Source organism: Hippoglossus hippoglossus, chromosome 14, assembly GCF_009819705.1.
Source record: "Hippoglossus hippoglossus isolate fHipHip1 chromosome 14, fHipHip1.pri, whole genome shotgun sequence".
NCBI lineage: Eukaryota > Metazoa > Chordata > Actinopteri > Pleuronectiformes > Pleuronectidae > Hippoglossus > Hippoglossus hippoglossus.
In genome coordinates, this window is record NC_047164.1 from 11,643,327 (window position 1) to 11,663,187 (window position 19,861).

At 39.0% G+C, this 19,861-nt stretch overlaps 4 protein-coding genes across 9 annotated transcripts; 1 reads left to right on the forward strand and 3 right to left on the reverse strand.

Moving 5' to 3' along the window:
• Positions 1-335: 335 nt before the first annotated feature.
• On the reverse strand, positions 336-5,293 carry LOC117774376 (phosphatidylinositol 3,4,5-trisphosphate 3-phosphatase TPTE2-like). The gene is made up of 13 exons (XM_034606774.1): positions 5,147-5,293; positions 4,942-5,005; positions 4,770-4,834; positions 2,859-2,919; positions 2,695-2,776; positions 2,337-2,425; positions 2,147-2,208; positions 1,972-2,052; positions 1,326-1,431; positions 1,137-1,234; positions 960-1,055; positions 555-625; positions 336-465 (listed from the first exon to the last, which is right to left on the reverse strand). The coding sequence occupies exons 1-13, from the start codon at positions 5,276-5,278 to the stop codon at positions 363-365; spliced, it is 1,110 nt and encodes a 369-aa protein (XP_034462665.1). The 5' UTR covers positions 5,279-5,293; the 3' UTR covers positions 336-362.
• A 1,319-nt stretch (positions 5,294-6,612) lies between these two features.
• On the reverse strand, positions 6,613-8,295 carry LOC117774377 (sphingomyelin phosphodiesterase-like). The gene is made up of 3 exons (XM_034606775.1): positions 8,174-8,295; positions 7,508-7,653; positions 6,613-7,427 (listed from the first exon to the last, which is right to left on the reverse strand). Exons 2-3 carry the CDS (start codon positions 7,593-7,595, stop codon positions 7,009-7,011), a joined length of 507 nt encoding a protein of 168 aa, XP_034462666.1. The 5' UTR covers positions 7,596-7,653; positions 8,174-8,295; the 3' UTR covers positions 6,613-7,008.
• Positions 8,296-8,697: 402 nt separating this feature from the next.
• LOC117774378 (phosphatidylinositol 3,4,5-trisphosphate 3-phosphatase TPTE2-like) lies at positions 8,698-9,323 on the forward strand. Its single transcript, XM_034606776.1, has 3 exons — positions 8,698-8,866; positions 9,008-9,071; positions 9,179-9,323. Exons 1-3 carry the CDS (start codon positions 8,735-8,737, stop codon positions 9,274-9,276), a joined length of 294 nt encoding a protein of 97 aa, XP_034462667.1. The 5' UTR covers positions 8,698-8,734; the 3' UTR covers positions 9,277-9,323.
• A 1,831-nt stretch (positions 9,324-11,154) lies between these two features.
• Positions 11,155-19,763, reverse strand: LOC117774593 (phosphatidylinositol 3,4,5-trisphosphate 3-phosphatase TPTE2-like). 6 transcript variants are annotated; one of them, XM_034607128.1, is made up of 20 exons: positions 19,302-19,762; positions 19,186-19,208; positions 18,315-18,417; positions 18,066-18,146; positions 17,921-17,968; positions 17,354-17,515; positions 16,762-16,881; positions 15,966-16,065; positions 15,761-15,824; positions 15,589-15,653; positions 13,677-13,737; positions 13,514-13,595; positions 13,156-13,244; positions 12,966-13,027; positions 12,791-12,871; positions 12,145-12,250; positions 11,956-12,053; positions 11,779-11,874; positions 11,374-11,444; positions 11,155-11,284 (listed from the first exon to the last, which is right to left on the reverse strand). In XM_034607128.1, exons 3-20 carry the CDS (start codon positions 18,359-18,361, stop codon positions 11,182-11,184), a joined length of 1,536 nt encoding a protein of 511 aa, XP_034463019.1. In that variant the 5' UTR covers positions 18,362-18,417; positions 19,186-19,208; positions 19,302-19,762; the 3' UTR covers positions 11,155-11,181. The 6 variants fall into 6 exon arrangements, with proteins under 6 accessions (XP_034463019.1, XP_034463020.1, XP_034463018.1 ...); XM_034607129.1 differs by lacking the exon at positions 19,186-19,208 and having other exon boundaries at positions 19,421-19,761; XM_034607127.1 differs by lacking the exon at positions 19,186-19,208 and having other exon boundaries at positions 19,302-19,761.
• Between the last annotated feature and the right edge of the window lie 98 nt (positions 19,764-19,861).

The window sequence follows — 19,861 nt, forward strand, 5'->3', positions numbered from 1 at the left end:
GACTTGTTGAAACCTGCAGAAACCCTGTGATTACAAATTCAGAGGTAGTTTATTTTGTAATTCAAAGGACATTTTCCAAAAGTAATTTGACTATTTTGTAATGAGAATTAAGCTTTATAATTTAATTTCAAGTGCAATAAAAATGTTTTATTGAATACCCAAAAGAGTCACCACACATACACATATCAACTCGTTTACTGGAATACAATACATAAAATGTCATGGTGCTTCCTCATATATCCCTTATTAAACATTTCAGTTGAATTGTCTTTTTTAATTTCAGTTTTTTATTTATTAGTGTTTCCTGTTCACCTGTAACAAGCCATTGTACCTTCTTCATTTTTCTAAAGCATTTTTTATTATTATGGTTCAGAGAAGAACATGGAGACACCAAAATCCTCCTTGTACAGGTCCCAGGTCTTGGGTTTGTGTGGGTTGTCCAGTTCATCCCTGGGTAGAAACAATCTGTGGTGGGAATTCAAAGTTCAGTTAGAAACAGAAAATAAGGTCAAGAGCAAAGGAAATACATTTTTATCAGAGCAACAGAAATGTACTTGTTGTTCTCTATGAAGGACGTGTTGAACCAGAAGTAGAACGGGACATCTTCGTATCCTTTTGGAAGACCCTAAAGGTGAGAGACATTAGAAACAACACAGAGACTAAAATTAAAAATAAATCAATTAAAAAGAGTAGAGTAAAAGAGAGAGACTAAAAGAGGTAAAAGAAATAAAAAGGATAAAATCAAAAAAGAATTACAAAAAAGTTAGAGTAAAATAATACAAATTTAATAGATGTGTAAAATAATCAAATAAGAAATAAAATTATATGACCTCACATTTTTTAAATTAGCTTAGTTAAACACACACATAGAAGAAGAATAAAAACATTTCCATTAGAAGTGAATGAATAAAAACAAAAGACAAACAGAATCATAGGACAAAATAAAGAGAGGAACTCACAGCACTTGATTCAAACATGACCTTCACGTCTCCTTCGACCTCAGGCCCGTTCTGGAGACTGATGACTGCTGCATTATTGCCCACGTCAGGAAACACCTTCAAAAACACCGGAAATTCATGAATCATCGAATCAACAAATGAATCATTGTGACCTAATGAGGTTTGAGTGAGACTCACTTTGCAGTTCTCCTGTTTGGCACACACACACTGAAACACCAGCTCTTTCTTCACAATTATCTTCACCTTAAGATCGCTGCCGTCCCCTTTACCCACACCTGGGAAAGAGCACGACCAACAGATGTTAACATTATCACGAAGCCGAATTTAAAGGATGTTTGAGTGCCCTGCAGGTTTGCAGGGTTTTACCTGCTATAGAGTGTATGCGGATGCTCTTGATGTGGAGGGGTTTGGGTGGAGGCAGCTGCCTGTTGAACCTCGTTTTCATGATCTCGTAGTACCCCACGTACCGGCTCTGTGGACCACACAGGTACAGAATTAAAAAAAACTTGTATTAATTCAGTTTCTAAGGCTTTATGAGCACATTTCACATATTACTGACAGGTGATAAGGAGCAATGTGGAGTTTTGGCACCGATCTGAACAAAGGGGCAGATCCAGGAATCTTTGAATCACTTTCTTTGACATTGCGATAGAGGGCGTTTTTTTGGACATTTTCACTGATCTCCCAGGGAATAGTTCATGGATTAGCGAGGCATATTTAGGATACTGATCAGTATCAGTGTGTGAAAGTTGGTGCAGCTTGATTGAATTCAAAGGGACTGTTGCAGAGGTATGCGCTCTACTGAATGACAGTCTAATCAAAAAAGAAAAAAGGTGTGCAAAGATACAGGTAAAAGGCAATAAGAGTGTAACTTATTAAATACCCTGTTCAAGTTGTGTCAATTGCAACCACAAATAGGCGCTAGTCAGCAGCCAGAAGTGTCGTCTCAAAATATCTTTCTTCTTTCTTCCTAAGTTTTTGTGAGTATGTCTCCTGAGTGGCTGATTCTCACCTGAGATGGAGTCTCCACTCCCTGAAACTTGGAGCTGCGACTCTTGTCCGTCCTCCTCTCACCAAAATATTCCAGACTGTCCTGGTGGACAAACAGAAATTAATCTAAGTGTAAGTCTGCAGCTGCTCATTCGTTAACCCTTGTTTGAACAAGTTTCAGAGTAAAAAAGACGTACTTGTGCATTCTCAAACTGGTCACTATCGATAAGCCAGGTGCACACCAGTGTACCTGTGCGTCCTGTCAAAGAGAGCAGAGTCATGATCAGATCAGGGTACAGGCTACACTTTTTCAACAGCAAAACGCTAAAATTCAACTCAAATTATTCAGGAAATCACAATGAAACAAGTGCAGATCTTTGGCCTCACCTTTCCCTCCTTTACAGTGAATTGCAATGATGTTTTTGGGATCGTCCGACATCCACTCCCTCACATTGGCTGTGTATTTCAGCATGTCCCTGAGACAGACAGTAAAACACACGATGATGAGAGATTAACTGAGAAAATATTATCACTTATTTGTGACACATCCAGTTTGTGCTCGTGTTCATAATGATTTAACACATGCCTGCAGCCACTGTGCAAATGTGGTGAGGATGTTCTTTCATGTTATCACCACACTGCACTATTTTAACAAGCTCTTATCTACAGCGCTTCAATATAATCACAAACAGAAGGAAGCGGTGCAACAGAAAAACACACATCACAAAAGAAAAGGTTAACTCACTCCAGGGAGGGGACGTTGTGGTCGTCGATGAACACACGTTCAACTTTGTAGTGGAAGAACTGGGGGTCGTAACCTTTCTCACCTGGAAACAAAAATGATACTGTTTGTTGAGTTCTATCCAAAGGCAATAGAGTGCGATGTGATGAGAGGTGGTGCAAACTTACTGCACAGGTTGTAAACTTTATAGTGGTCTTCATGTTTAGCGTCCAGGAACCTGGCCACCTCCTGCACAGAGAGAAGAGGAATAGGTTAAAGGTTCAGTGTTTAGGATTTATTGACATCTAGTGGTGAAGTTGCATGTTGCAGCTGAACAGCTCTCACTTCACCCTCCCCTTCCAAACATAAGAGAGAACCTGTGGTAGCCTTCAGTTGTCATAAAAACTCAAAAGGTGTTTAGTTTGTCCAGTCTGGGCTACTGTAAAATACATGGCGACCTCCATAGAGAGGACCCGCTCCTGATGTCAATATAAAGTATTTTAATGTAAATTATCATTCTAGAGTAAAGAAAACAACTATTTGTACAATTTAGATCAGTGGTCACCAGCCTTTTCGAGCCCAAGATCACTTTTTAATTCCAAACTTAAGCCGAGATCTACCATTACATTACATTTCATTTAGGTGACACTTTTATCCAAAGCGACTTACAATAAGTGCATCAACCATGAGGAACAAACCCAGAACAACAAGAATCAAGAAAGCACAATTTCTTCAAAAAAGCTAAACTACAAAGTGCTTTAAGTAAGTGCCATTTAAGTGCTACTAAATTGTTAGTTTAAACTTGTATTCAAGGTATAGTCGGAAGAGGTGTGTTTTTAGTTTGCGGCGGAAGATGTGTAGACTTTCTGTCCTGATGTCAATGTGGAGCTCATTCCACCATTTAGGAGCCAGGACAGCAAACAGTCGGGATTTTGTTGATATCTTCCAAAAAACCCACTTAGGAGGGTCATACTTATTATTTTTTGCAATTTCTCTTCAAGGCTGAATATACAAGAAATAAATATACACAAAGAAAGGCAGTTGTGCACATTTTTCTATTCAATGCACAGTATTCAAATTAATATCAATTCCTATTTACAATGCAAAATATGTAGCTTCTCAGTTCCACAACATGTTCTGCAGAGGAGCTGCTACTGCAGCACAATGGTTTTAAATATAGGCTTTGATTTGAATATGGCCACAAATATGATTATTGCCTTGTATGAAAGAAGTCCCTTGTACTCAAATAAATACCAGTACTACACAGTATCAAGCCGTGCATCTTCCACTCCTGCAAATATTTCACAATAAAAAAAACTTTTTAAACAAGGGAATGGATTCCATTAACAGAAACGCTGGAGTGCTTTTATTTTTGAAAAGGCATACAGAAAGTGTTGCAACCCTTTGTTTGTGACATAAATTCATCAGATAAACATTAAAACTCAGGTAAGATCATTTTCTCTGTTTATTCTGCTGTGAACCACAATGTTTATCTGTCTATGACACAAATATATTTACAACACTTTCCGAACCCGTTTCAAAGTAAAAGCACTCCAGCGTTTCACCTTCTGAATCCACTCATTTGTTCCAACGGGGCTTTGATTGTTATCGACAGACCGAAAGATGCGCATCTTCATACCGTAGAGTCCTGAAATTTACTTTAGTACATGAACCAACTTCTTCTTGAAGGAAATGCAGGAGATAAACCTGCAACTCCGTCGCCAGTAGCGGACACACAGCGCGTGTGAAAAACAGACAACCGACACACAGCTGATCTGCGGCGCGACGACAGCCAGTGAGTCCAGAGAGTTGGGGGATCGACAGTGAAGACTGCGAGATCGATTGGTAGATCGCGATCGACGGGCTGCGACCACTGATTTAGATGAAACACACAAGTGACAAATTCTCTAGGTTTATTTTATATTCAATTTCTGCCAATAGATCCCTTTCATCTAAATCTTACAGACTGAACCTTTAAAGCAGCTGTGTATGAGTCATTCTAGATATTAATGAATTAATCTTGATATTAGTGTGTGTAATTCTATCTTAAAAGTGAGGAGGCAATTTTAACATGTGCACCGATGTCCAGTCAGACTTACACCAATCGGATTCCTGTAGAAGGACTGTTTCCCAGAGGAGGGGAAAGACATGGCGATGACGCGATCTAGAGACACGGGTAAAGACGGAAATTAATTTCTAACCTTAAGCAATTTCTTTTAGATGCATTATCCAACATGCATGTCTGTCTTTCATACACCATCTTACTCCCACCTGTCACGTAGGTAAGGTCAAGGTCAAATCCATCCTTCTGATAACGCCGCTTGTTCTCAGAAATCTGACGAAATGAACACAAGTAAAAGATCAGGGATTAGCAGACATTTCCTCTCTTTTTTTCCCAACCATGATTGTCTCAAACTGATTTTAATGCATCATTTATTCAGAGTTTGTTTCCTGTGAGTCCGTGGTGTGACCTCACCATCCTCCTGGTGACCTTCTCGAGCTCCTTCTTCTGAGCTGCCAGTCGGAAAAGTCTCACCAGGATTATTATTCTCAGGAAACGGAGAAACGTCACCGCCCTGATGAAAAACGAATGACTCCTTTTATTCATGAAACAATCGATAACATATTAATGGTGTTAAGTGTAATGAACTCAACATCAGTATAAAGTTATTTCTAAAAAATGTAAAAGAATAGTAGTATGGTCAGATTAGATAGAATATTAGAAATCAATATAATGTTTTTTAGATACTAGTATATTCTCAACATGGCTTATGAATGAAAAATGTTACACATATTTTTATTTTCACTGTACTGATTATTATTCAGTCTCAGGATAAACATAATACAATACAATTACAATATAATGTTTTGGTTTGCGTAATATAAAAAGTTACAATATTGTAGAACTGAAAGAAGACTGGGTGTGTTTAATGTCCCACTTTGGCCAACTACTTCATGTTAGATCTGGGTAATGACTCTTGTTTCATTTCACTTACCCTCCAGTAACTGGAACTGAGCATGAGATTGGAATAAAACCTGTTTTTATTAGTACAATAACTCTTGTATGTGGTGTCATTTTCTACTTTACATAGGTACACATAATAGGTCACATCCCACCTGGCATGTGTCTCGGCAGCTGGAGCTGGAACTACTATCACATTATCAACAGGTAGCTACCCTGATCATTTATCCCAAAATGCAGATTATAGAACTGTTAGGAATGGAAGTTGTAGAGCAGCAAAGACAACGGCAGCAGTACGTCATCCTATGTCCAGTTAACATCATTGTCACTGAGGGAAGGCCATTCTGTTCCGTACTGTCAGCAGTTGTTTCTTTTTCTGAAACGCACGATTTCACAGCGTCAATTAGTGATACTTCTATCTGCAGCCTTTTATCCATACTCTTGGACTCTTGGAAACATGGTTGACTTATCTTCAGCAAAGCTTGCGTCATCTCTTGTTTTTTTGCATGAGTCAGTCATCTATCTCATGGTGTTTGTGTTTTCTGCTTTAGTAATCAAAATGTTCAGAGTCTTTGACTAGTCTGGTAGCTGAAAGGTTGCGTTGCATGTCTCATAACACCATCGTCCATTTTCTCGAATCTGGACTTTTGTCTTTTGCTACACACGTTCTCTGTGTACTGTCTAATTCTTCACTGATAATGTCTGAACCTGTGCTTTGTCTTCCCAGATATGAAAGTACAATTGCTGGGCAGTTTTTTGGTCATACGCACTTAGACGAGTTCCAAATGTTTTATGACGAGGACACCATGAGCCGCCCGCTGGGAGTGGCTTTCATCGCTCCCAGTGTCACTACCTATGTTAATCTGAACCCAGGTGAGTTCACAAACTAGTGGAATGATTCAACATTTCATAATGAACAAGCAACAAAGATTTAATTCTTTTACTCTTTCCAGGATACCGTGTCTACTATGTTGATGAATGAATGTTGTCGTTCCGCAGCATTTCAAGATTGTTGTCCAGGATGGATTCAAATTATTTTCCCTGAAAAAAGGCACCCAGTATAGAAGGAACTGAAAATCATGATGATGTCAAACAAACCCGTTAACCCCGGCTGTTCTGTGCTTTTCAAGTAAACAACAACATTATGGAAACTTTCTATCAGTCTTCACACAACTGACATTGCATTTGCAAAAACATGAGCAACAGCACAAGGCAAAACTGACAAATCCCCAACCTCTTCACAGTTGATGAAATCGACAAACTGTTCCTATCCTTACCCACCAGCAACAAGAACAAATTAACTTTTTGGCTCAATTTCTTATTTGGTCCAACTGCTCTTTTTCTCTATTCAACCAGTCAGTCCAAAATTCCTCAGATCAGCAGAGGGTTTTTCTGGCAGCCCTCACCATGTTGCCTTTAAAACCATTGAGGAGGTCGCACTGCTCCAGCTCGTCGTAGCGCCCACTCCGCAGAAAGCAGAGCAGTGAGGTTTTGCATGTCTCCTTGCAGGGCGACGACACGTGTCCTTTATGTCTGAAGTACCAGAACCTTTGGAAGACTCGGTCATCATTGATGAAGGCCTGCATCAGCTTGTCGTAATCAGACGGGAACAGGGTGGAAAGACCGTATGCCTCGGTGGCGCGGTAAAGCAGTGTCCATTTCGGGTTTTGTTCTGGGCTGAGTGGAGCCCCTGGACTGTGGTTCACCTTTGTGAGGTTGAGGATGTAGGTTTCATGGTCGAGCACGAGCCGAGAGCTGCCGGGGTAGTCACCATCAACATAGTAGACACGGTATCCTGGAAAGAGTAAAAGAATTAAATCTTTGTTGCTTGTTCATTATGAAATGTTGAATCATTCCACTAGTTTGTGAACTCACCTGGGTTCAGATTAACATAGGTAGTGACACTGGGAGCGATGAAAGCCACTCCCAGCGGGCGGCTCATGGTGTCCTCGTCATAAAACATTTGGAACTCGTCTAAGTGCGTATGACCAAAAAACTGCCCAGCAATTGTACTTTCATATCTGGGAAGACAAAGCACAGGTTCAGACATTATCAGTGAAGAATTAGACAGTACACAGAGAACGTGTGTAGCAAAAGACAAAAGTCCAGATTCGAGAAAATGGACGATGGTGTTATGAGACATGCAACGCAACCTTTCAGCTACCAGACTAGTCAAAGACTCTGAACATTTTGATTACTAAAGCAGAAAACACAAACACCATGAGATAGATGACTGACTCATGCAAAAAAACAAGAGATGACGCAAGCTTTGCTGAAGATAAGTCAACCATGTTTCCAAGAGTCCAAGAGTATGGATAAAAGACTGCAGATAGAAGTATCACTAATTGACGCTGTGAAATCGTGCGTTTCAGAAAAAGAAACAACTGCTGACAGTACGGAACAGAATGGCCTTCCCTCAGTGACAATGATGTTAACTGGACATAGGATGACGTACTGCTGCCGTTGTCTTTGCTGCTCTACAACTTCCATTCCTAACAGTTCTATAATCTGCATTTTGGGATAAATGATCAGGGTAGCTACCTGTTGATAATGTGATAGTAGTTCCAGCTCCAGCTGCCGAGACACAGGCCAGGTGGGATGTGACCTATTATGTGTACCTATGTAAAGTAGAAAATGACACCACATACAAGAGTTATTGTACTAATAAAAACAGGTTTTATTCCAATCTCATGCTCAGTTCCAGTTACTGGAGGGTAAGTGAAATGAAACAAGAGTCATTACCCAGATCTAACATGAAGTAGTCGGCCAAAGTGGGACATTAAACACACCCAGTCTTCTTTCAGTTCTACAATATTGTAACTTTTTATATTACGGAAACCAAAACATTATATTGTAATTGTATTGTATTATGTTTATCCTGAGACTGAATAATAATCAGTACAGTGAAAATAAAAATATGTGTAACATTTTTCATTCATAAGCCATGTTGAGAATATACTAGTATCTAAAAAACATTATATTGATTTCTAATATTCTATCTAATCTGACCATACTACTATTCTTTTACATTTTTTAGAAATAACTTTATACTGATGTTGAGTTCATTACACTTAACACCATTAATATGTTATCGATTGTTTCATGAATAAAAGGAGTCATTCGTTTTTCATCAGGGCGGTGACGTTTCTCCGTTTCCTGAGAATAATAATCCTGGTGAGACTTTTCCGACTGGCAGCTCAGAAGAAGGAGCTCGAGAAGGTCACCAGGAGGATGGTGAGGTCACACCACGGACTCACAGGAAACAAACTCTGAATAAATGATGCATTAAAATCAGTTTGAGACAATCATGGTTGGGAAAAAAAGAGAGGAAATGTCTGCTAATCCCTGATCTTTTACTTGTGTTCATTTCGTCAGATTTCTGAGAACAAGCGGCGTTATCAGAAGGATGGATTTGACCTTGACCTTACCTACGTGACAGGTGGGAGTAAGATGGTGTATGAAAGACAGACATGCATGTTGGATAATGCATCTAAAAGAAATTGCTTAAGGTTAGAAATTAATTTCCGTCTTTACCCGTGTCTCTAGATCGCGTCATCGCCATGTCTTTCCCCTCCTCTGGGAAACAGTCCTTCTACAGGAATCCGATTGGTGTAAGTCTGACTGGACATCGGTGCACATGTTAAAATTGCCTCCTCACTTTTAAGATAGAATTACACACACTAATATCAAGATTAATTCATTAATATCTAGAATGACTCATACACAGCTGCTTTAAAGGTTCAGTCTGTAAGATTTAGATGAAAGGGATCTATTGGCAGAAATTGAATATAAAATAAACCTAGAGAATTTGTCACTTGTGTGTTTCATCTAAATCAGTGGTCGCAGCCCATCGATCGCGATCTACCAATCGATCTCGCAGTCTTCACTGTCGATCCCCCAACTCTCTGGACTCACTGGCTGTCGTCGCGCCGCAGATCAGCTGTGTGTCGGTTGTCTGTTTTTCACACGCGCTGTGTGTCCGCTACTGGCGACGGAGTTGCAGGTTTATCTCCTGCATTTCCTTCAAGAAGAAGTTGGTTCATGTACTAAAGTAAATTTCAGGACTCTACGGTATGAAGATGCGCATCTTTCGGTCTGTCGATAACAATCAAAGCCCCGTTGGAACAAATGAGTGGATTCAGAAGGTGAAACGCTGGAGTGCTTTTACTTTGAAACGGGTTCGGAAAGTGTTGTAAATATATTTGTGTCATAGACAGATAAACATTGTGGTTCACAGCAGAATAAACAGAGAAAATGATCTTACCTGAGTTTTAATGTTTATCTGATGAATTTATGTCACAAACAAAGGGTTGCAACACTTTCTGTATGCCTTTTCAAAAATAAAAGCACTCCAGCGTTTCTGTTAATGGAATCCATTCCCTTGTTTAAAAAGTTTTTTTTATTGTGAAATATTTGCAGGAGCGGAAGATGCACGGCTTGATACTGTGTAGTACTGGTATTTATTTGAGTACAAGGGACTTCTTTCATACAAGGCAATAATCATATTTGTGGCCATATTCAAATCAAAGCCTATATTTAAAACCATTGTGCTGCAGTAGCAGCTCCTCTGCAGAACATGTTGTGGAACTGAGAAGCTACATATTTTGCATTGTAAATAGGAATTGATATTAATTTGAATACTGTGCATTGAATAGAAACATTTGCACAACTGCCTTTCTTTCTTTAAAATTAGTTTGCGTTTGTAATGTCTCTGTGTGCATGCTGTCATAAAAATACAAACAAGATCAACATGGAACTAATAACCTGAGTCTTAAAATACCTCAGTCAGAGTTTCAGTGCCCTCTGCTTTGAGAAAGACAATGGATACCTACTGTCTCTGCCTGTAGTTTGTGACAATATATTATAATATATATACATGTATACTTCATATCTGTCTGGTCTTGAATTTCATTTATTATAATAAAAAACTATATAGCAGTTTTCAAGCTTTAAGTGCTTGTCAAAGAAATGACTACCAATTAAAATCAGAAACCCTCTTTGTGAAGCAAAGTTTGGAACGTAACAGCAAAGATGTTTAAATCACTCAGTGTACAAGTATGTTATAAATAAAATCAAAACAAAGTGATTAAATTATGGATAAAATATGTTTTTAATATTTCATGCAGTGAATGTTCAGAATTTCTACAAAATTCTAGTATTTTAATGTTAAAATTAAATCTTAAATTTGACTTGTTGAAACCTGCAGAAACCCTGTGATTACAAATTCAGAGGTAGTTTATTTTGTAATTCAAAGGACATTTTCCAAAAGTAATTTTACTATTTTGTAATGAGAATTAAGCTTTATAATTTAATTTCAAGTGCAATAAAAATGTTTTATTGAATACCCAAAAGAGTCACCACACATACACATATCAACTCGTTTACTGGAATACAATACATAAAATGTCATGGTGCTTCCTCATATATCCCTTATTAAACATTTCAGTTGAATTGTCTTTTTTAATTTCAGTTTTTTATTTATTAGTGTTTCCTGTTCACCTGTAACAAGCCATTGTGCCTTCTTCATTTTTCTAAAGCATTTTTTATTATTATGGTTCAGAGAAGAACATGGAGACACCAAAATCCTCCTTGTACAGGTCCCAGGTCTTGGGTTTGTGTGGGTTGTCCAGTTCATCCCTGGGTAGAAACAATCTGTGGTGGGAATTCAAAGTTCAGTTAGAAACAGAAAATAAGGTCAAGAGCAAAGGAAATACATTTTTATCAGAGCAACAGAAATGTACTTGTTGTTCTCTATGAAGGACGTGTTGAACCAGAAGTAGAACGGGACATCTTCGTATCCTTTTGGAAGACCCTAAAGGTGAGAGACATTAGAAACAACACAGAGACTAAAATTAAAAATAAATCAATTAAAAAGAGTAGAGTAAAAGAGAGAGACTAAAAGAGGTAAAAGAAATAAAAAGGATAAAATCAAAAAATAATTACAAAAAAGTTAGAGTAAAATAATAAAAATTTAATAGATATGTGTAAAATAATCAAATAAGAAATAAAATTATATGACCTTACATTTTTTAAATTAGCTTAGTTAAACACTCATAGAAGAAGAATAAACACATTTTCATTAGAAGTGAATGAATAAAAACAAAAGACAAACAGAATCATAGGACAAAATAAAGAGAGGAACTCACAGCACTTGATTCAAACATGACCTTCACGTCTCCTTCGACCTCAGGCCCGTTCTGGAGACTGATGACTGCTGCATTATTGCCCACGTCAGGAAACACCTTCAAAAACACCGGAAATTCATTAATCATCGAATCAACAAATGAATCATTGTGACCTAATGAGGTTTGAGTGAGACTCACTTTGCAGTTCTCCTGTTTGGCACACACACACTGAAACACCAGCTCTTTCTTCACAATTATCTTCACCTTAAGATCGCTGCCGTCCCCTTTACCCACACCTGGGAAAGAGCACGACCAACAGATGTTAACATTATCACAAAGCCGAATTTAAAGGATGTTTGAGTGCCCTGCAGGTTTGCAGGGTTTTACCTGCTATAGAGTGTATGCGGATGCTCTTGATGTGGAGGGGTTTGGGTGGAGGCAGCTGCCTGTTGAACCTCGTTTTCATGATCTCGTAGTACCCCACGTACCGGCTCTGTGGACCACACAGGTACAGAATTAAAAAAAACTTGTATTAATTCAGTTTCTAAGGCTTTATGAGCACATTTCACATATTACTGACAGGTGATAAGGAGCAATGTGGAGTTTTGGCACCGATCTGAACAAAGGGGCAGATCCAGGAATCTTTGAATCACTTTCTTTGACATTGCGATAGAGGGCGTTTTTTTGGACATTTTCACTGATCTCCCAGGGAATAGTTCATGGATTAGCGAGGCATATTTAGGATACTGATCAGTATCAGTGTGTGAAAGTTGGTGCAGCTTGATTGAATTCAAAGGGACTGTTGCAGAGGTATGCGCTCTACTGAATGACAGTCTAATCAAAAAAGAAAAAAGGTGTGCAAAGATACAGGTAAAAGGCAATAAGAGTGTAACTTATTAAATACCCTGTTCAAGTTGTGTCAATTGCAACCACAAAGAGGCGCTAGTCAGCAGCCAGAAGTGTCGTCTCAAAATATCTTTCTTCTTTCTTCCTAAGTTTTTGTGAGTATGTCTCCTGAGTGGCTGATTCTCACCTGAGATGGAGTCTCCACTCCCTGAAACTTGGAGCTGCGACTCTTGTCCGTCCTCCTCTCACCAAAATATTCCAGACTGTCCTGGTGGACAAACAGAAATTAATCTAAGTGTAAGTCTGCAGCTGCTCATTCGTTAACCCTTGTTTGAACAAGTTTCAGAGTAAAAAAGACGTACTTGTGCATTCTCAAACTGGTCACTATCGATAAGCCAGGTGCACACCAGTGTACCTGTGCGTCCTGTCAAAGAGAGCAGAGTCATGATCAGATCAGGGTACAGGCTACACTTTTTCAACAGCAAAACGCTAAAATTCAACTCAAATTATTCAGGAAATCACAATGAAACAAGTGCAGATCTTTGGCCTCACCTTTCCCTCCTTTACAGTGAATTGCAATGATGTTTTTGGGATCGTCCGACATCCACTCCCTCACATTGGCTGTGTATTTCAGCATGTCCCTGAGACAGACAGTAAAACACACGATGATGAGAGATTAACTGAGAAAATATTATCACTTATTTGTGACACATCCAGTTTGTGCTTGTGTTCATAATGATTTAACACATGCCTGCAGCCACTGTGCAAATGTGGTGAGGATGTTCTTTCATGTTATCACCACACTGCACTATTTTAACAAGCTCTTATCTACAGCGCTTCAATATAATCACAAACAGAAGGAAGCGGTGCAACAGAAAAACACACATCACAAAAGAAAAGGTTAACTCACTCCAGGGAGGGGACGTTGTGGTCGTCGATGAACACACGTTCAACTTTGTAGTGGAAGAACTGGGGGTCGTAACCTTTCTCACCTGGAAACAAAAATGATACTGTTTGTTGAGTTCTATCCAAAGGCAATAGAGTGCATGTGATGAGAGGTGGTGCAAACTTACTGCACAGGTTGTAAACTTTATAATGGTCTTCATGTTTAGCGTCCAGGAACCTGGCCACCTCCTGCACAGAGAGAGGAGGAATAGGTTAAAGGTTCAGTGTTTAGGATTTATTGACATCTAGTGGTGAAGTTGCATGTTGCAGCTGAACAGCTCTCACTTCACCCTCCCCTTCCAAACATAAGAGAGAACCTGTGGTAGCCTTCAGTTGTCATAAAAACTCAAAAAGGTGTTTAGTTTGTCCAGTCTGGGCTACTGTAAAATACATGGTGACCTCCGTAGAGAGGACCCGCTCCTGATGTCAATATAAAGTATTTTAATGTAAATTATCATTCTAGAGTAAAGAAAACAACTATTTATACAATTTAGATCAGTGGTCACCAGCCTTTTCGAGCCCAAGATCACTTTTTAATTCCAAACTTAAGCCGAGATCTACCATTACATTACATTTCATTTAGGTGACACTTTTATCCAAAGCGACTTACAATAAGTGCATCAACCATGAGGAACAAACCCAGAACAACAAGAATCAAGAAAGCACAATTTCTTCAAAAAAGCAAAACTACAAAGTGCTTTAAGTAAGTGCCATTTAAGTCCTACTAAATTGTTAGTTTAAACTTGTATTCAAGGTATAGTCGGAAGAGGTGTGTTTTTAGTTTGCGGCGGAAGATGTGTAGACTTTCTGTCCTGATGTCAATGTGGAGCTCATTCCACCATTTAGGAGCCAGGACAGCAAACAGTCGGGATTTTGTTGATATCTTCCAAAAAACCCACTTAGGAGGGTCATACTTATTATTTTTTGCAATTTCTCTTCAAGGCTGAATGTACAAGAAATAAATATACACAAAGAAAGGCAGTTGTGCAAATTTTTCTATTCAATGCACAGTATTCAAATTAATATCAATTCCTATTTACAATGCAAAATATGTAGCTTCTCAGTTCCACAACATGTTCTGCAGAGGAGCTGCTACTGCAGCACAATGGTTTTAAATATAGGCTTTGATTTGAATATGGCCACAAATATGATTATTGCCTTGTATGAAAGAAGTCCCTTGTACTCAAATAAATACCAGTACTACACAGTATCAAGCCGTGCATCTTCCGCTCCTGCAAATATTTCACAATAAAAAAAACTTTTTAAACAAGGGAATGGATTCCATTAACAGAAACGCTGGAGTGCTTTTATTTTTGAAAAGGCATACAGAAAGTGTTGCAACCCTTTGTTTGTGACATAAATTCATCAGATAAACATTAAAACTCAGGTAAGATCATTTTCTCTGTTTATTCTGCTGTGAACCACAATGTTTATCTGTCTATGACACAAATATATTTACAACACTTTCCGAACCCGTTTCAAAGTAAAAGCACTCCAGCGTTTCACCTTCTGAATCCACTCATTTGTTCCAACGGGGCTTTGATTGTTATCGACAGACCGAAAGATGCGCATCTTCATACCGTAGAGTCCTGAAATTTACTTTAGTACATGAACCAACTTCTTCTTGAAGGAAATGCAGGAGATAAACCTGCAACTCCGTCGCCAGTAGCGGACACACAGCGCGTGTGAAAAACAGACAACCGACACACAGCTGATCTGCGGCGCGACGACAGCCAGTGAGTCCAGAGAGTTGGGGGATCGACAGTGAAGACTGCGAGATCGATTGGTAGATCGCGATCGATGGGCTGCGACCACTGATTTAGATGAAACACACAAGTGACAAATTCTCTAGGTTTATTTTATATTCAATTTCTGCCAATAGATCCCTTTCATCTAAATCTTACAGACTGAACCTTTAAAGCAGCTGTGTATGAGTCATTCTAGATATTAATGAATTAATCTTGATATTAGTGTGTGTAATTCTATCTTAAAAGTGAGGAGGCAATTTTAACATGTGCACCGATGTCCAGTCAGACTTACACCAATCGGATTCCTGTAGAAGGACTGTTTCCCAGAGGAGGGGAAAGACATGGCGATGACGCGATCTAGAGACACGGGTAAAGACGGAAATTAATTTCTAACCTTAAGCAATTTCTTTTAGATGCATTATCCAACATGCATGTCTGTCTTTCATACACCATCTTACTCCCACCTGTCACGTAGGTAAGGTCAAGGTCAAATCCATCCTTCTGATAACGCCGCTTGTTCTCAGAAATCTGACGAAATGAACACAAGTAAAAGATCAGGGATTAGCAGACATTTCCTCTCTTTTTTTCCCAACCATGATTGTCTCAAACTGATTTTAATGCATCATTTATTCAGAGTTTGTTTCCTGTGAGTCCGTGGTGTGACCTCACCATCCTCCTGGTGACCTTCTCGAGCTCCTTCTTCTGAGCTGCCAGTCGGAAAAGTCTCACCAGGATTATTATTCTCAGGAAACGGAGAAACGTCACCGCCCTGATGAAAAACGAATGACTCCTTTTATTCATGAAACAATCGATAACATATTAATGGTGTTAAGTGTAATGAACTCAACATCAGTATAAAGTTATTTCTAAAAAATGTAAAAGAATAGTAGTATGGTCAGATTAGATAGAATATTAGAAATCAATATAATGTTTTTTAGATACTAGTATATTCTCAACATGGCTTATGAATGAAAAATGTTACACATATTTTTATTTTCACTGTACTGATTATTATTCAGTCTCAGGATAAACATAATACAATACAATTACAATATAATGTTTTGGTTTGCGTAATATAAAAAGTTTAGACAAACGAAATGTGTATCAAACTATCAATATTCAATGAAAATATTAAGTATGAATACAATAATAATATATTAAATATAAAATACAAAGCAATACATATTATTGCTTTGTATATTGAGTCCCTTGCAGCAGATTTAGAGTAAACAAAGCTCCCATAGAAAATGGGTGCAGTGTTTTATGTTATTTAAAGAGTCCAACTGCCGGATTCTTCATTTGGGCTTTTTATTTTTTTGAATTGAGTCCCTGATCAATCATTGATCACTGATTAGACCTACAGCCAGACTGAATCTAGGCTGAGCTCTGCTGGAAATAACAAGATATCACCAAACTGTGGACCAATACCCAGGTCGGTGGTATAAACAGAGGGAGGAGCATGTACCTGGGGATGAGACTTTTTCCTGACAGGTCAGTGAAGGTGTAGATCATGGTGACCACCAGGGTGATGACCACAACGAAGGCGTCTATGATGTTCAGCTTGGAGCTGAAGTACACTTTGAAGCTGAAAGGTGGAGACACTTAAACCCGCTGCTGAGAAAACTGCCCACTTCATGCAACAAGTAGAATCAGCTGATAGAGTGTAGCTCTCTTAGCCATTATGTTTCCCAAGGACCAGCCCAATAAAAGCCATACATATCCTGTTCAGCTTCCTCTTTGCAACTTCCTGTTTAACAGCGAATCACTCTCTGTTTCTGCTGACACAGGAATGTTTGCATCACCCACTCCTTTTTACAAAATCTGTTACAACAACTCCTCAGACGATTGCATGAATGAACCACCGTCTAACACAGTGCCAGCGACAGTAACAGCTTTACAAAGGTAAGATTTAATGCCAGGCTGCAGGGAATATAGAGTAAATATGTGTTCATGCTGTATGTGTATTAAAATAAACACAAAATTCATCTGGAGGGTCTAAACAAGTGGTTATACTACCTACACACTACAGTATACGAGGCCTGGGATTCTGAACTCACCCTTCCACATAGACCCGCAGGAGGACGTCAGCGAGGAAGAAGAAGGAGATGGTGAGGCACACGGCCTCGAGGGCATCTCCGACCTCTCTGCTCTTAGCCGGCAGGGACAAATCCACAATCACCAGCACAACGTCCACTATGATCAGAATGACTCCGAAAATACTGAGGGGAACGATAATATAACCATTGTCATTGTCATTGAACACTTCGAGGGAAAGAGATAACCATCATTAGCAATCATCACTTAGTGGTAGTACGGTGGTTCAGAAGTGGGGATCCGTGACACATTGCCATGGGCTCAGATTCCTCCACTACAATGATCATGATATCTGGGTATTCTGTGTTGACGTGGTGAAAATATACATCTCTAATATCTTTCTAAGACATTTCTCTTGTGTTGTTCTTTCATATAATGAGACAAAAAATATGCTTTGTCAAATTTTTCCAAGGGACATACATAAGGAGGTCCCGGGAATATTTTCTATTTGTAGGGGGGGGGGAGGAATTGAGAACCTCTTCTCTAGATTACCCACTATCTCTGCAAGAGAGATCCAGAAACACACTCACCGAAATCCAAAGGACATAACGAAAGGTGCAATCTTCTTACGGATGTTTCTGCACAGAGGGAAAGATTGTGATGCTTGTCAGTGCAGATAAAATGTGCTTTTCGAGTCAAGGGTTGTATAAAAAGCTTTCTGCTGCATAAACCTACTGGTACATCGTGTCTGGCTCCGCGCTCTCTTCCTTCCCGTCGTCAATCTCCACTTTAGCATCCTCCATCTTCGCAACGTTTCTAATAGATAACAATGACAAGACTCATATCTTTGATAAAAACAACACAAACCATGCAAATCAACAACGTTACACTCGCATACGAAGCAACAGCTGCATCTCAAACATTGCATGGTCAACAGAAGGTGAATAGAGGTTGATATTGCCATGACAAATCGGCGTTTCTCACCCATTTACACCTGAATCTGAGCCTGGACTGAAATGGACAGAGGTCATGGCGTGTGTGTGTGTGTTTGTGTGTCTTCCCTCTGGCTTTGCTGATCGTGTTGTCTCTGGAATTGGAAAAAGAAAGTGTGGAAAGAGTGAAACTAGGACCGGCCAATATCAATAATTATCAGACTATATTTGTCATCGATAGCAATATCGCAAAATGGCTTATGCATTGTACTGTTATTAAGTCTTTTCTGAAAGTCTCTTCTTAAATCATACTTTTATCGGAGAGCCTTTCCTGATTTTACCTGAGTCTTAACTGTCTTTTAATTATTTTTATTGAGCATTTTACACGGCACTGGTATTTATACACTCATATATTTCACCTGCTTTCTTCTAAACCTGATGTTTTATGACCCATTTTATGAGCATTGCTGCCTTTGTAAATCACTTTGTAACATGTGTTTTGAAATGTGCTCTATAAATAAAGACTATTATATTATATTTTATTATATTGTGTACGCACAGTGAGGAGGTACAACACATAATTAATCTACCTCAGATTTGTTAAATAACTGGCTTTTTATCAAGTTTAAAACCACAACGTTCACTCCAGAGCAAAAATGTATCTTTAAACCTACAAGAAAATAATAATATGACACTTATCCTGATAATTATCAATACAGACGGATTCCCTGACTTAAAACACCTCTGCTCTGCATGTTGTTGAACATTTAATCAAATTAAAACAGAGAGCACATGAGGATAAACAGCTTCCTGCCATGTCCTGAAATAGTTTATCTGCTCATATCAAACATCCTGCCACATTTTTTCTTTAATCACCAAACTTCCCAGTGCGGTTCTTCATGCTTCCTAAAACAATAAGTTACATTGCAAGATGTTTGTGCAAAGCCTGCACACAAGAAACGAGACAGTGAAGTTTGAATGGAGTATTATTACCTCAATGAACAATGTAAAATGAACAGGAGGATTTAACAAGACAAACCAGCTGCTGTCCTTCAGTTCATCTGGGTGAAGGCTCCTTCCCTCAGACCTACGAGTGTGTTTATGCGCTCACGACAAAATAGTCCCCCGAAAAAACAAAGAGACACAGCGTCCTCTCACCGTGAGTCCAGGTCCGGCATTCGGGAAAATTATACGAGAGTTTGTCTTGTGACTTCTCGTGAGGACAGGGGAAGAAGGCTCAAAGGTTAATCGGCCACTTTTGTTTCCTTCTTCTATCCATCCACTAACATGTTCCTCCTCATCGTGTCTTTTTTTCTGCAGACGTAGCGGTTTGAGACTTCCGTAGAAAACTTGGCTCGGCCTTGGTTTCCTTCTTTCCTCCTCTTCAGTCTGACCACAGAAATACTGACTGAGCCTGAACACAACACAAGCCTTCCTGTCCACAGACAGATTCCACGTTAAATATTAATAATACAAATAATAATAAAACAAAACTCGGTCGTCAGGCTGCTGCGGCCACATCCCCCCTCCTCCTGTCTCCAACATCTGGATTGAATTCACTGCTGTGCATTCCACAATACTCAAAATACTCAAAATACT

Excerpts from the sequence above, each read along its gene's own strand:
- LOC117774378 (XM_034606776.1), top strand. The coding sequence starts at position 8,735 with ATGAATAAAAGGAGTCATTCGTTTTTCATCAGGGCGGTGACGTTTCTC. Across the intron at positions 8,867-9,007 it reads AGAAGGTCACCAGGAGGATG|ATTTCTGAGAACAAGCGGCG; the intron begins GTGAGGTCACAC and ends TCATTTCGTCAG. Across the intron at positions 9,072-9,178 it reads TGACCTTACCTACGTGACAG|ATCGCGTCATCGCCATGTCT; the intron begins GTGGGAGTAAGA and ends CCGTGTCTCTAG.
- LOC117774377 (XM_034606775.1), bottom strand. The coding sequence starts at position 7,595 with ATGTTTTATGACGAGGACACCATGAGCCGCCCGCTGGGAGTGGCTTTC. Across the intron at positions 7,428-7,507 it reads CTATGTTAATCTGAACCCAG|GATACCGTGTCTACTATGTT; the intron begins GTGAGTTCACAA and ends TACTCTTTCCAG.
- LOC117774593 (XM_034607128.1), bottom strand. The coding sequence starts at position 18,361 with ATGACCTCTGTCCATTTCAGTCCAGGCTCAGATTCAGGTGTAAATGG. Across the intron at positions 17,969-18,065 it reads GAGCCAGACACGATGTACCA|AAACATCCGTAAGAAGATTG; the intron begins GTAGGTTTATGC and ends CCCTCTGTGCAG. Across the intron at positions 11,875-11,955 it reads CCAAACAGGAGAACTGCAAA|GTGTTTCCTGACGTGGGCAA; the intron begins GTGAGTCTCACT and ends GTGTTTTTGAAG.
- LOC117774376 (XM_034606774.1), bottom strand. The coding sequence starts at position 5,278 with ATGAATAAAAGGAGTCATTCGTTTTTCATCAGGGCGGTGACGTTTCTC. Across the intron at positions 5,006-5,146 it reads AGAAGGTCACCAGGAGGATG|ATTTCTGAGAACAAGCGGCG; the intron begins GTGAGGTCACAC and ends TCATTTCGTCAG. Across the intron at positions 2,777-2,858 it reads TAAAGTTTACAACCTGTGCA|GTGAGAAAGGTTACGACCCC; the intron begins GTAAGTTTGCAC and ends TTTTGTTTCCAG.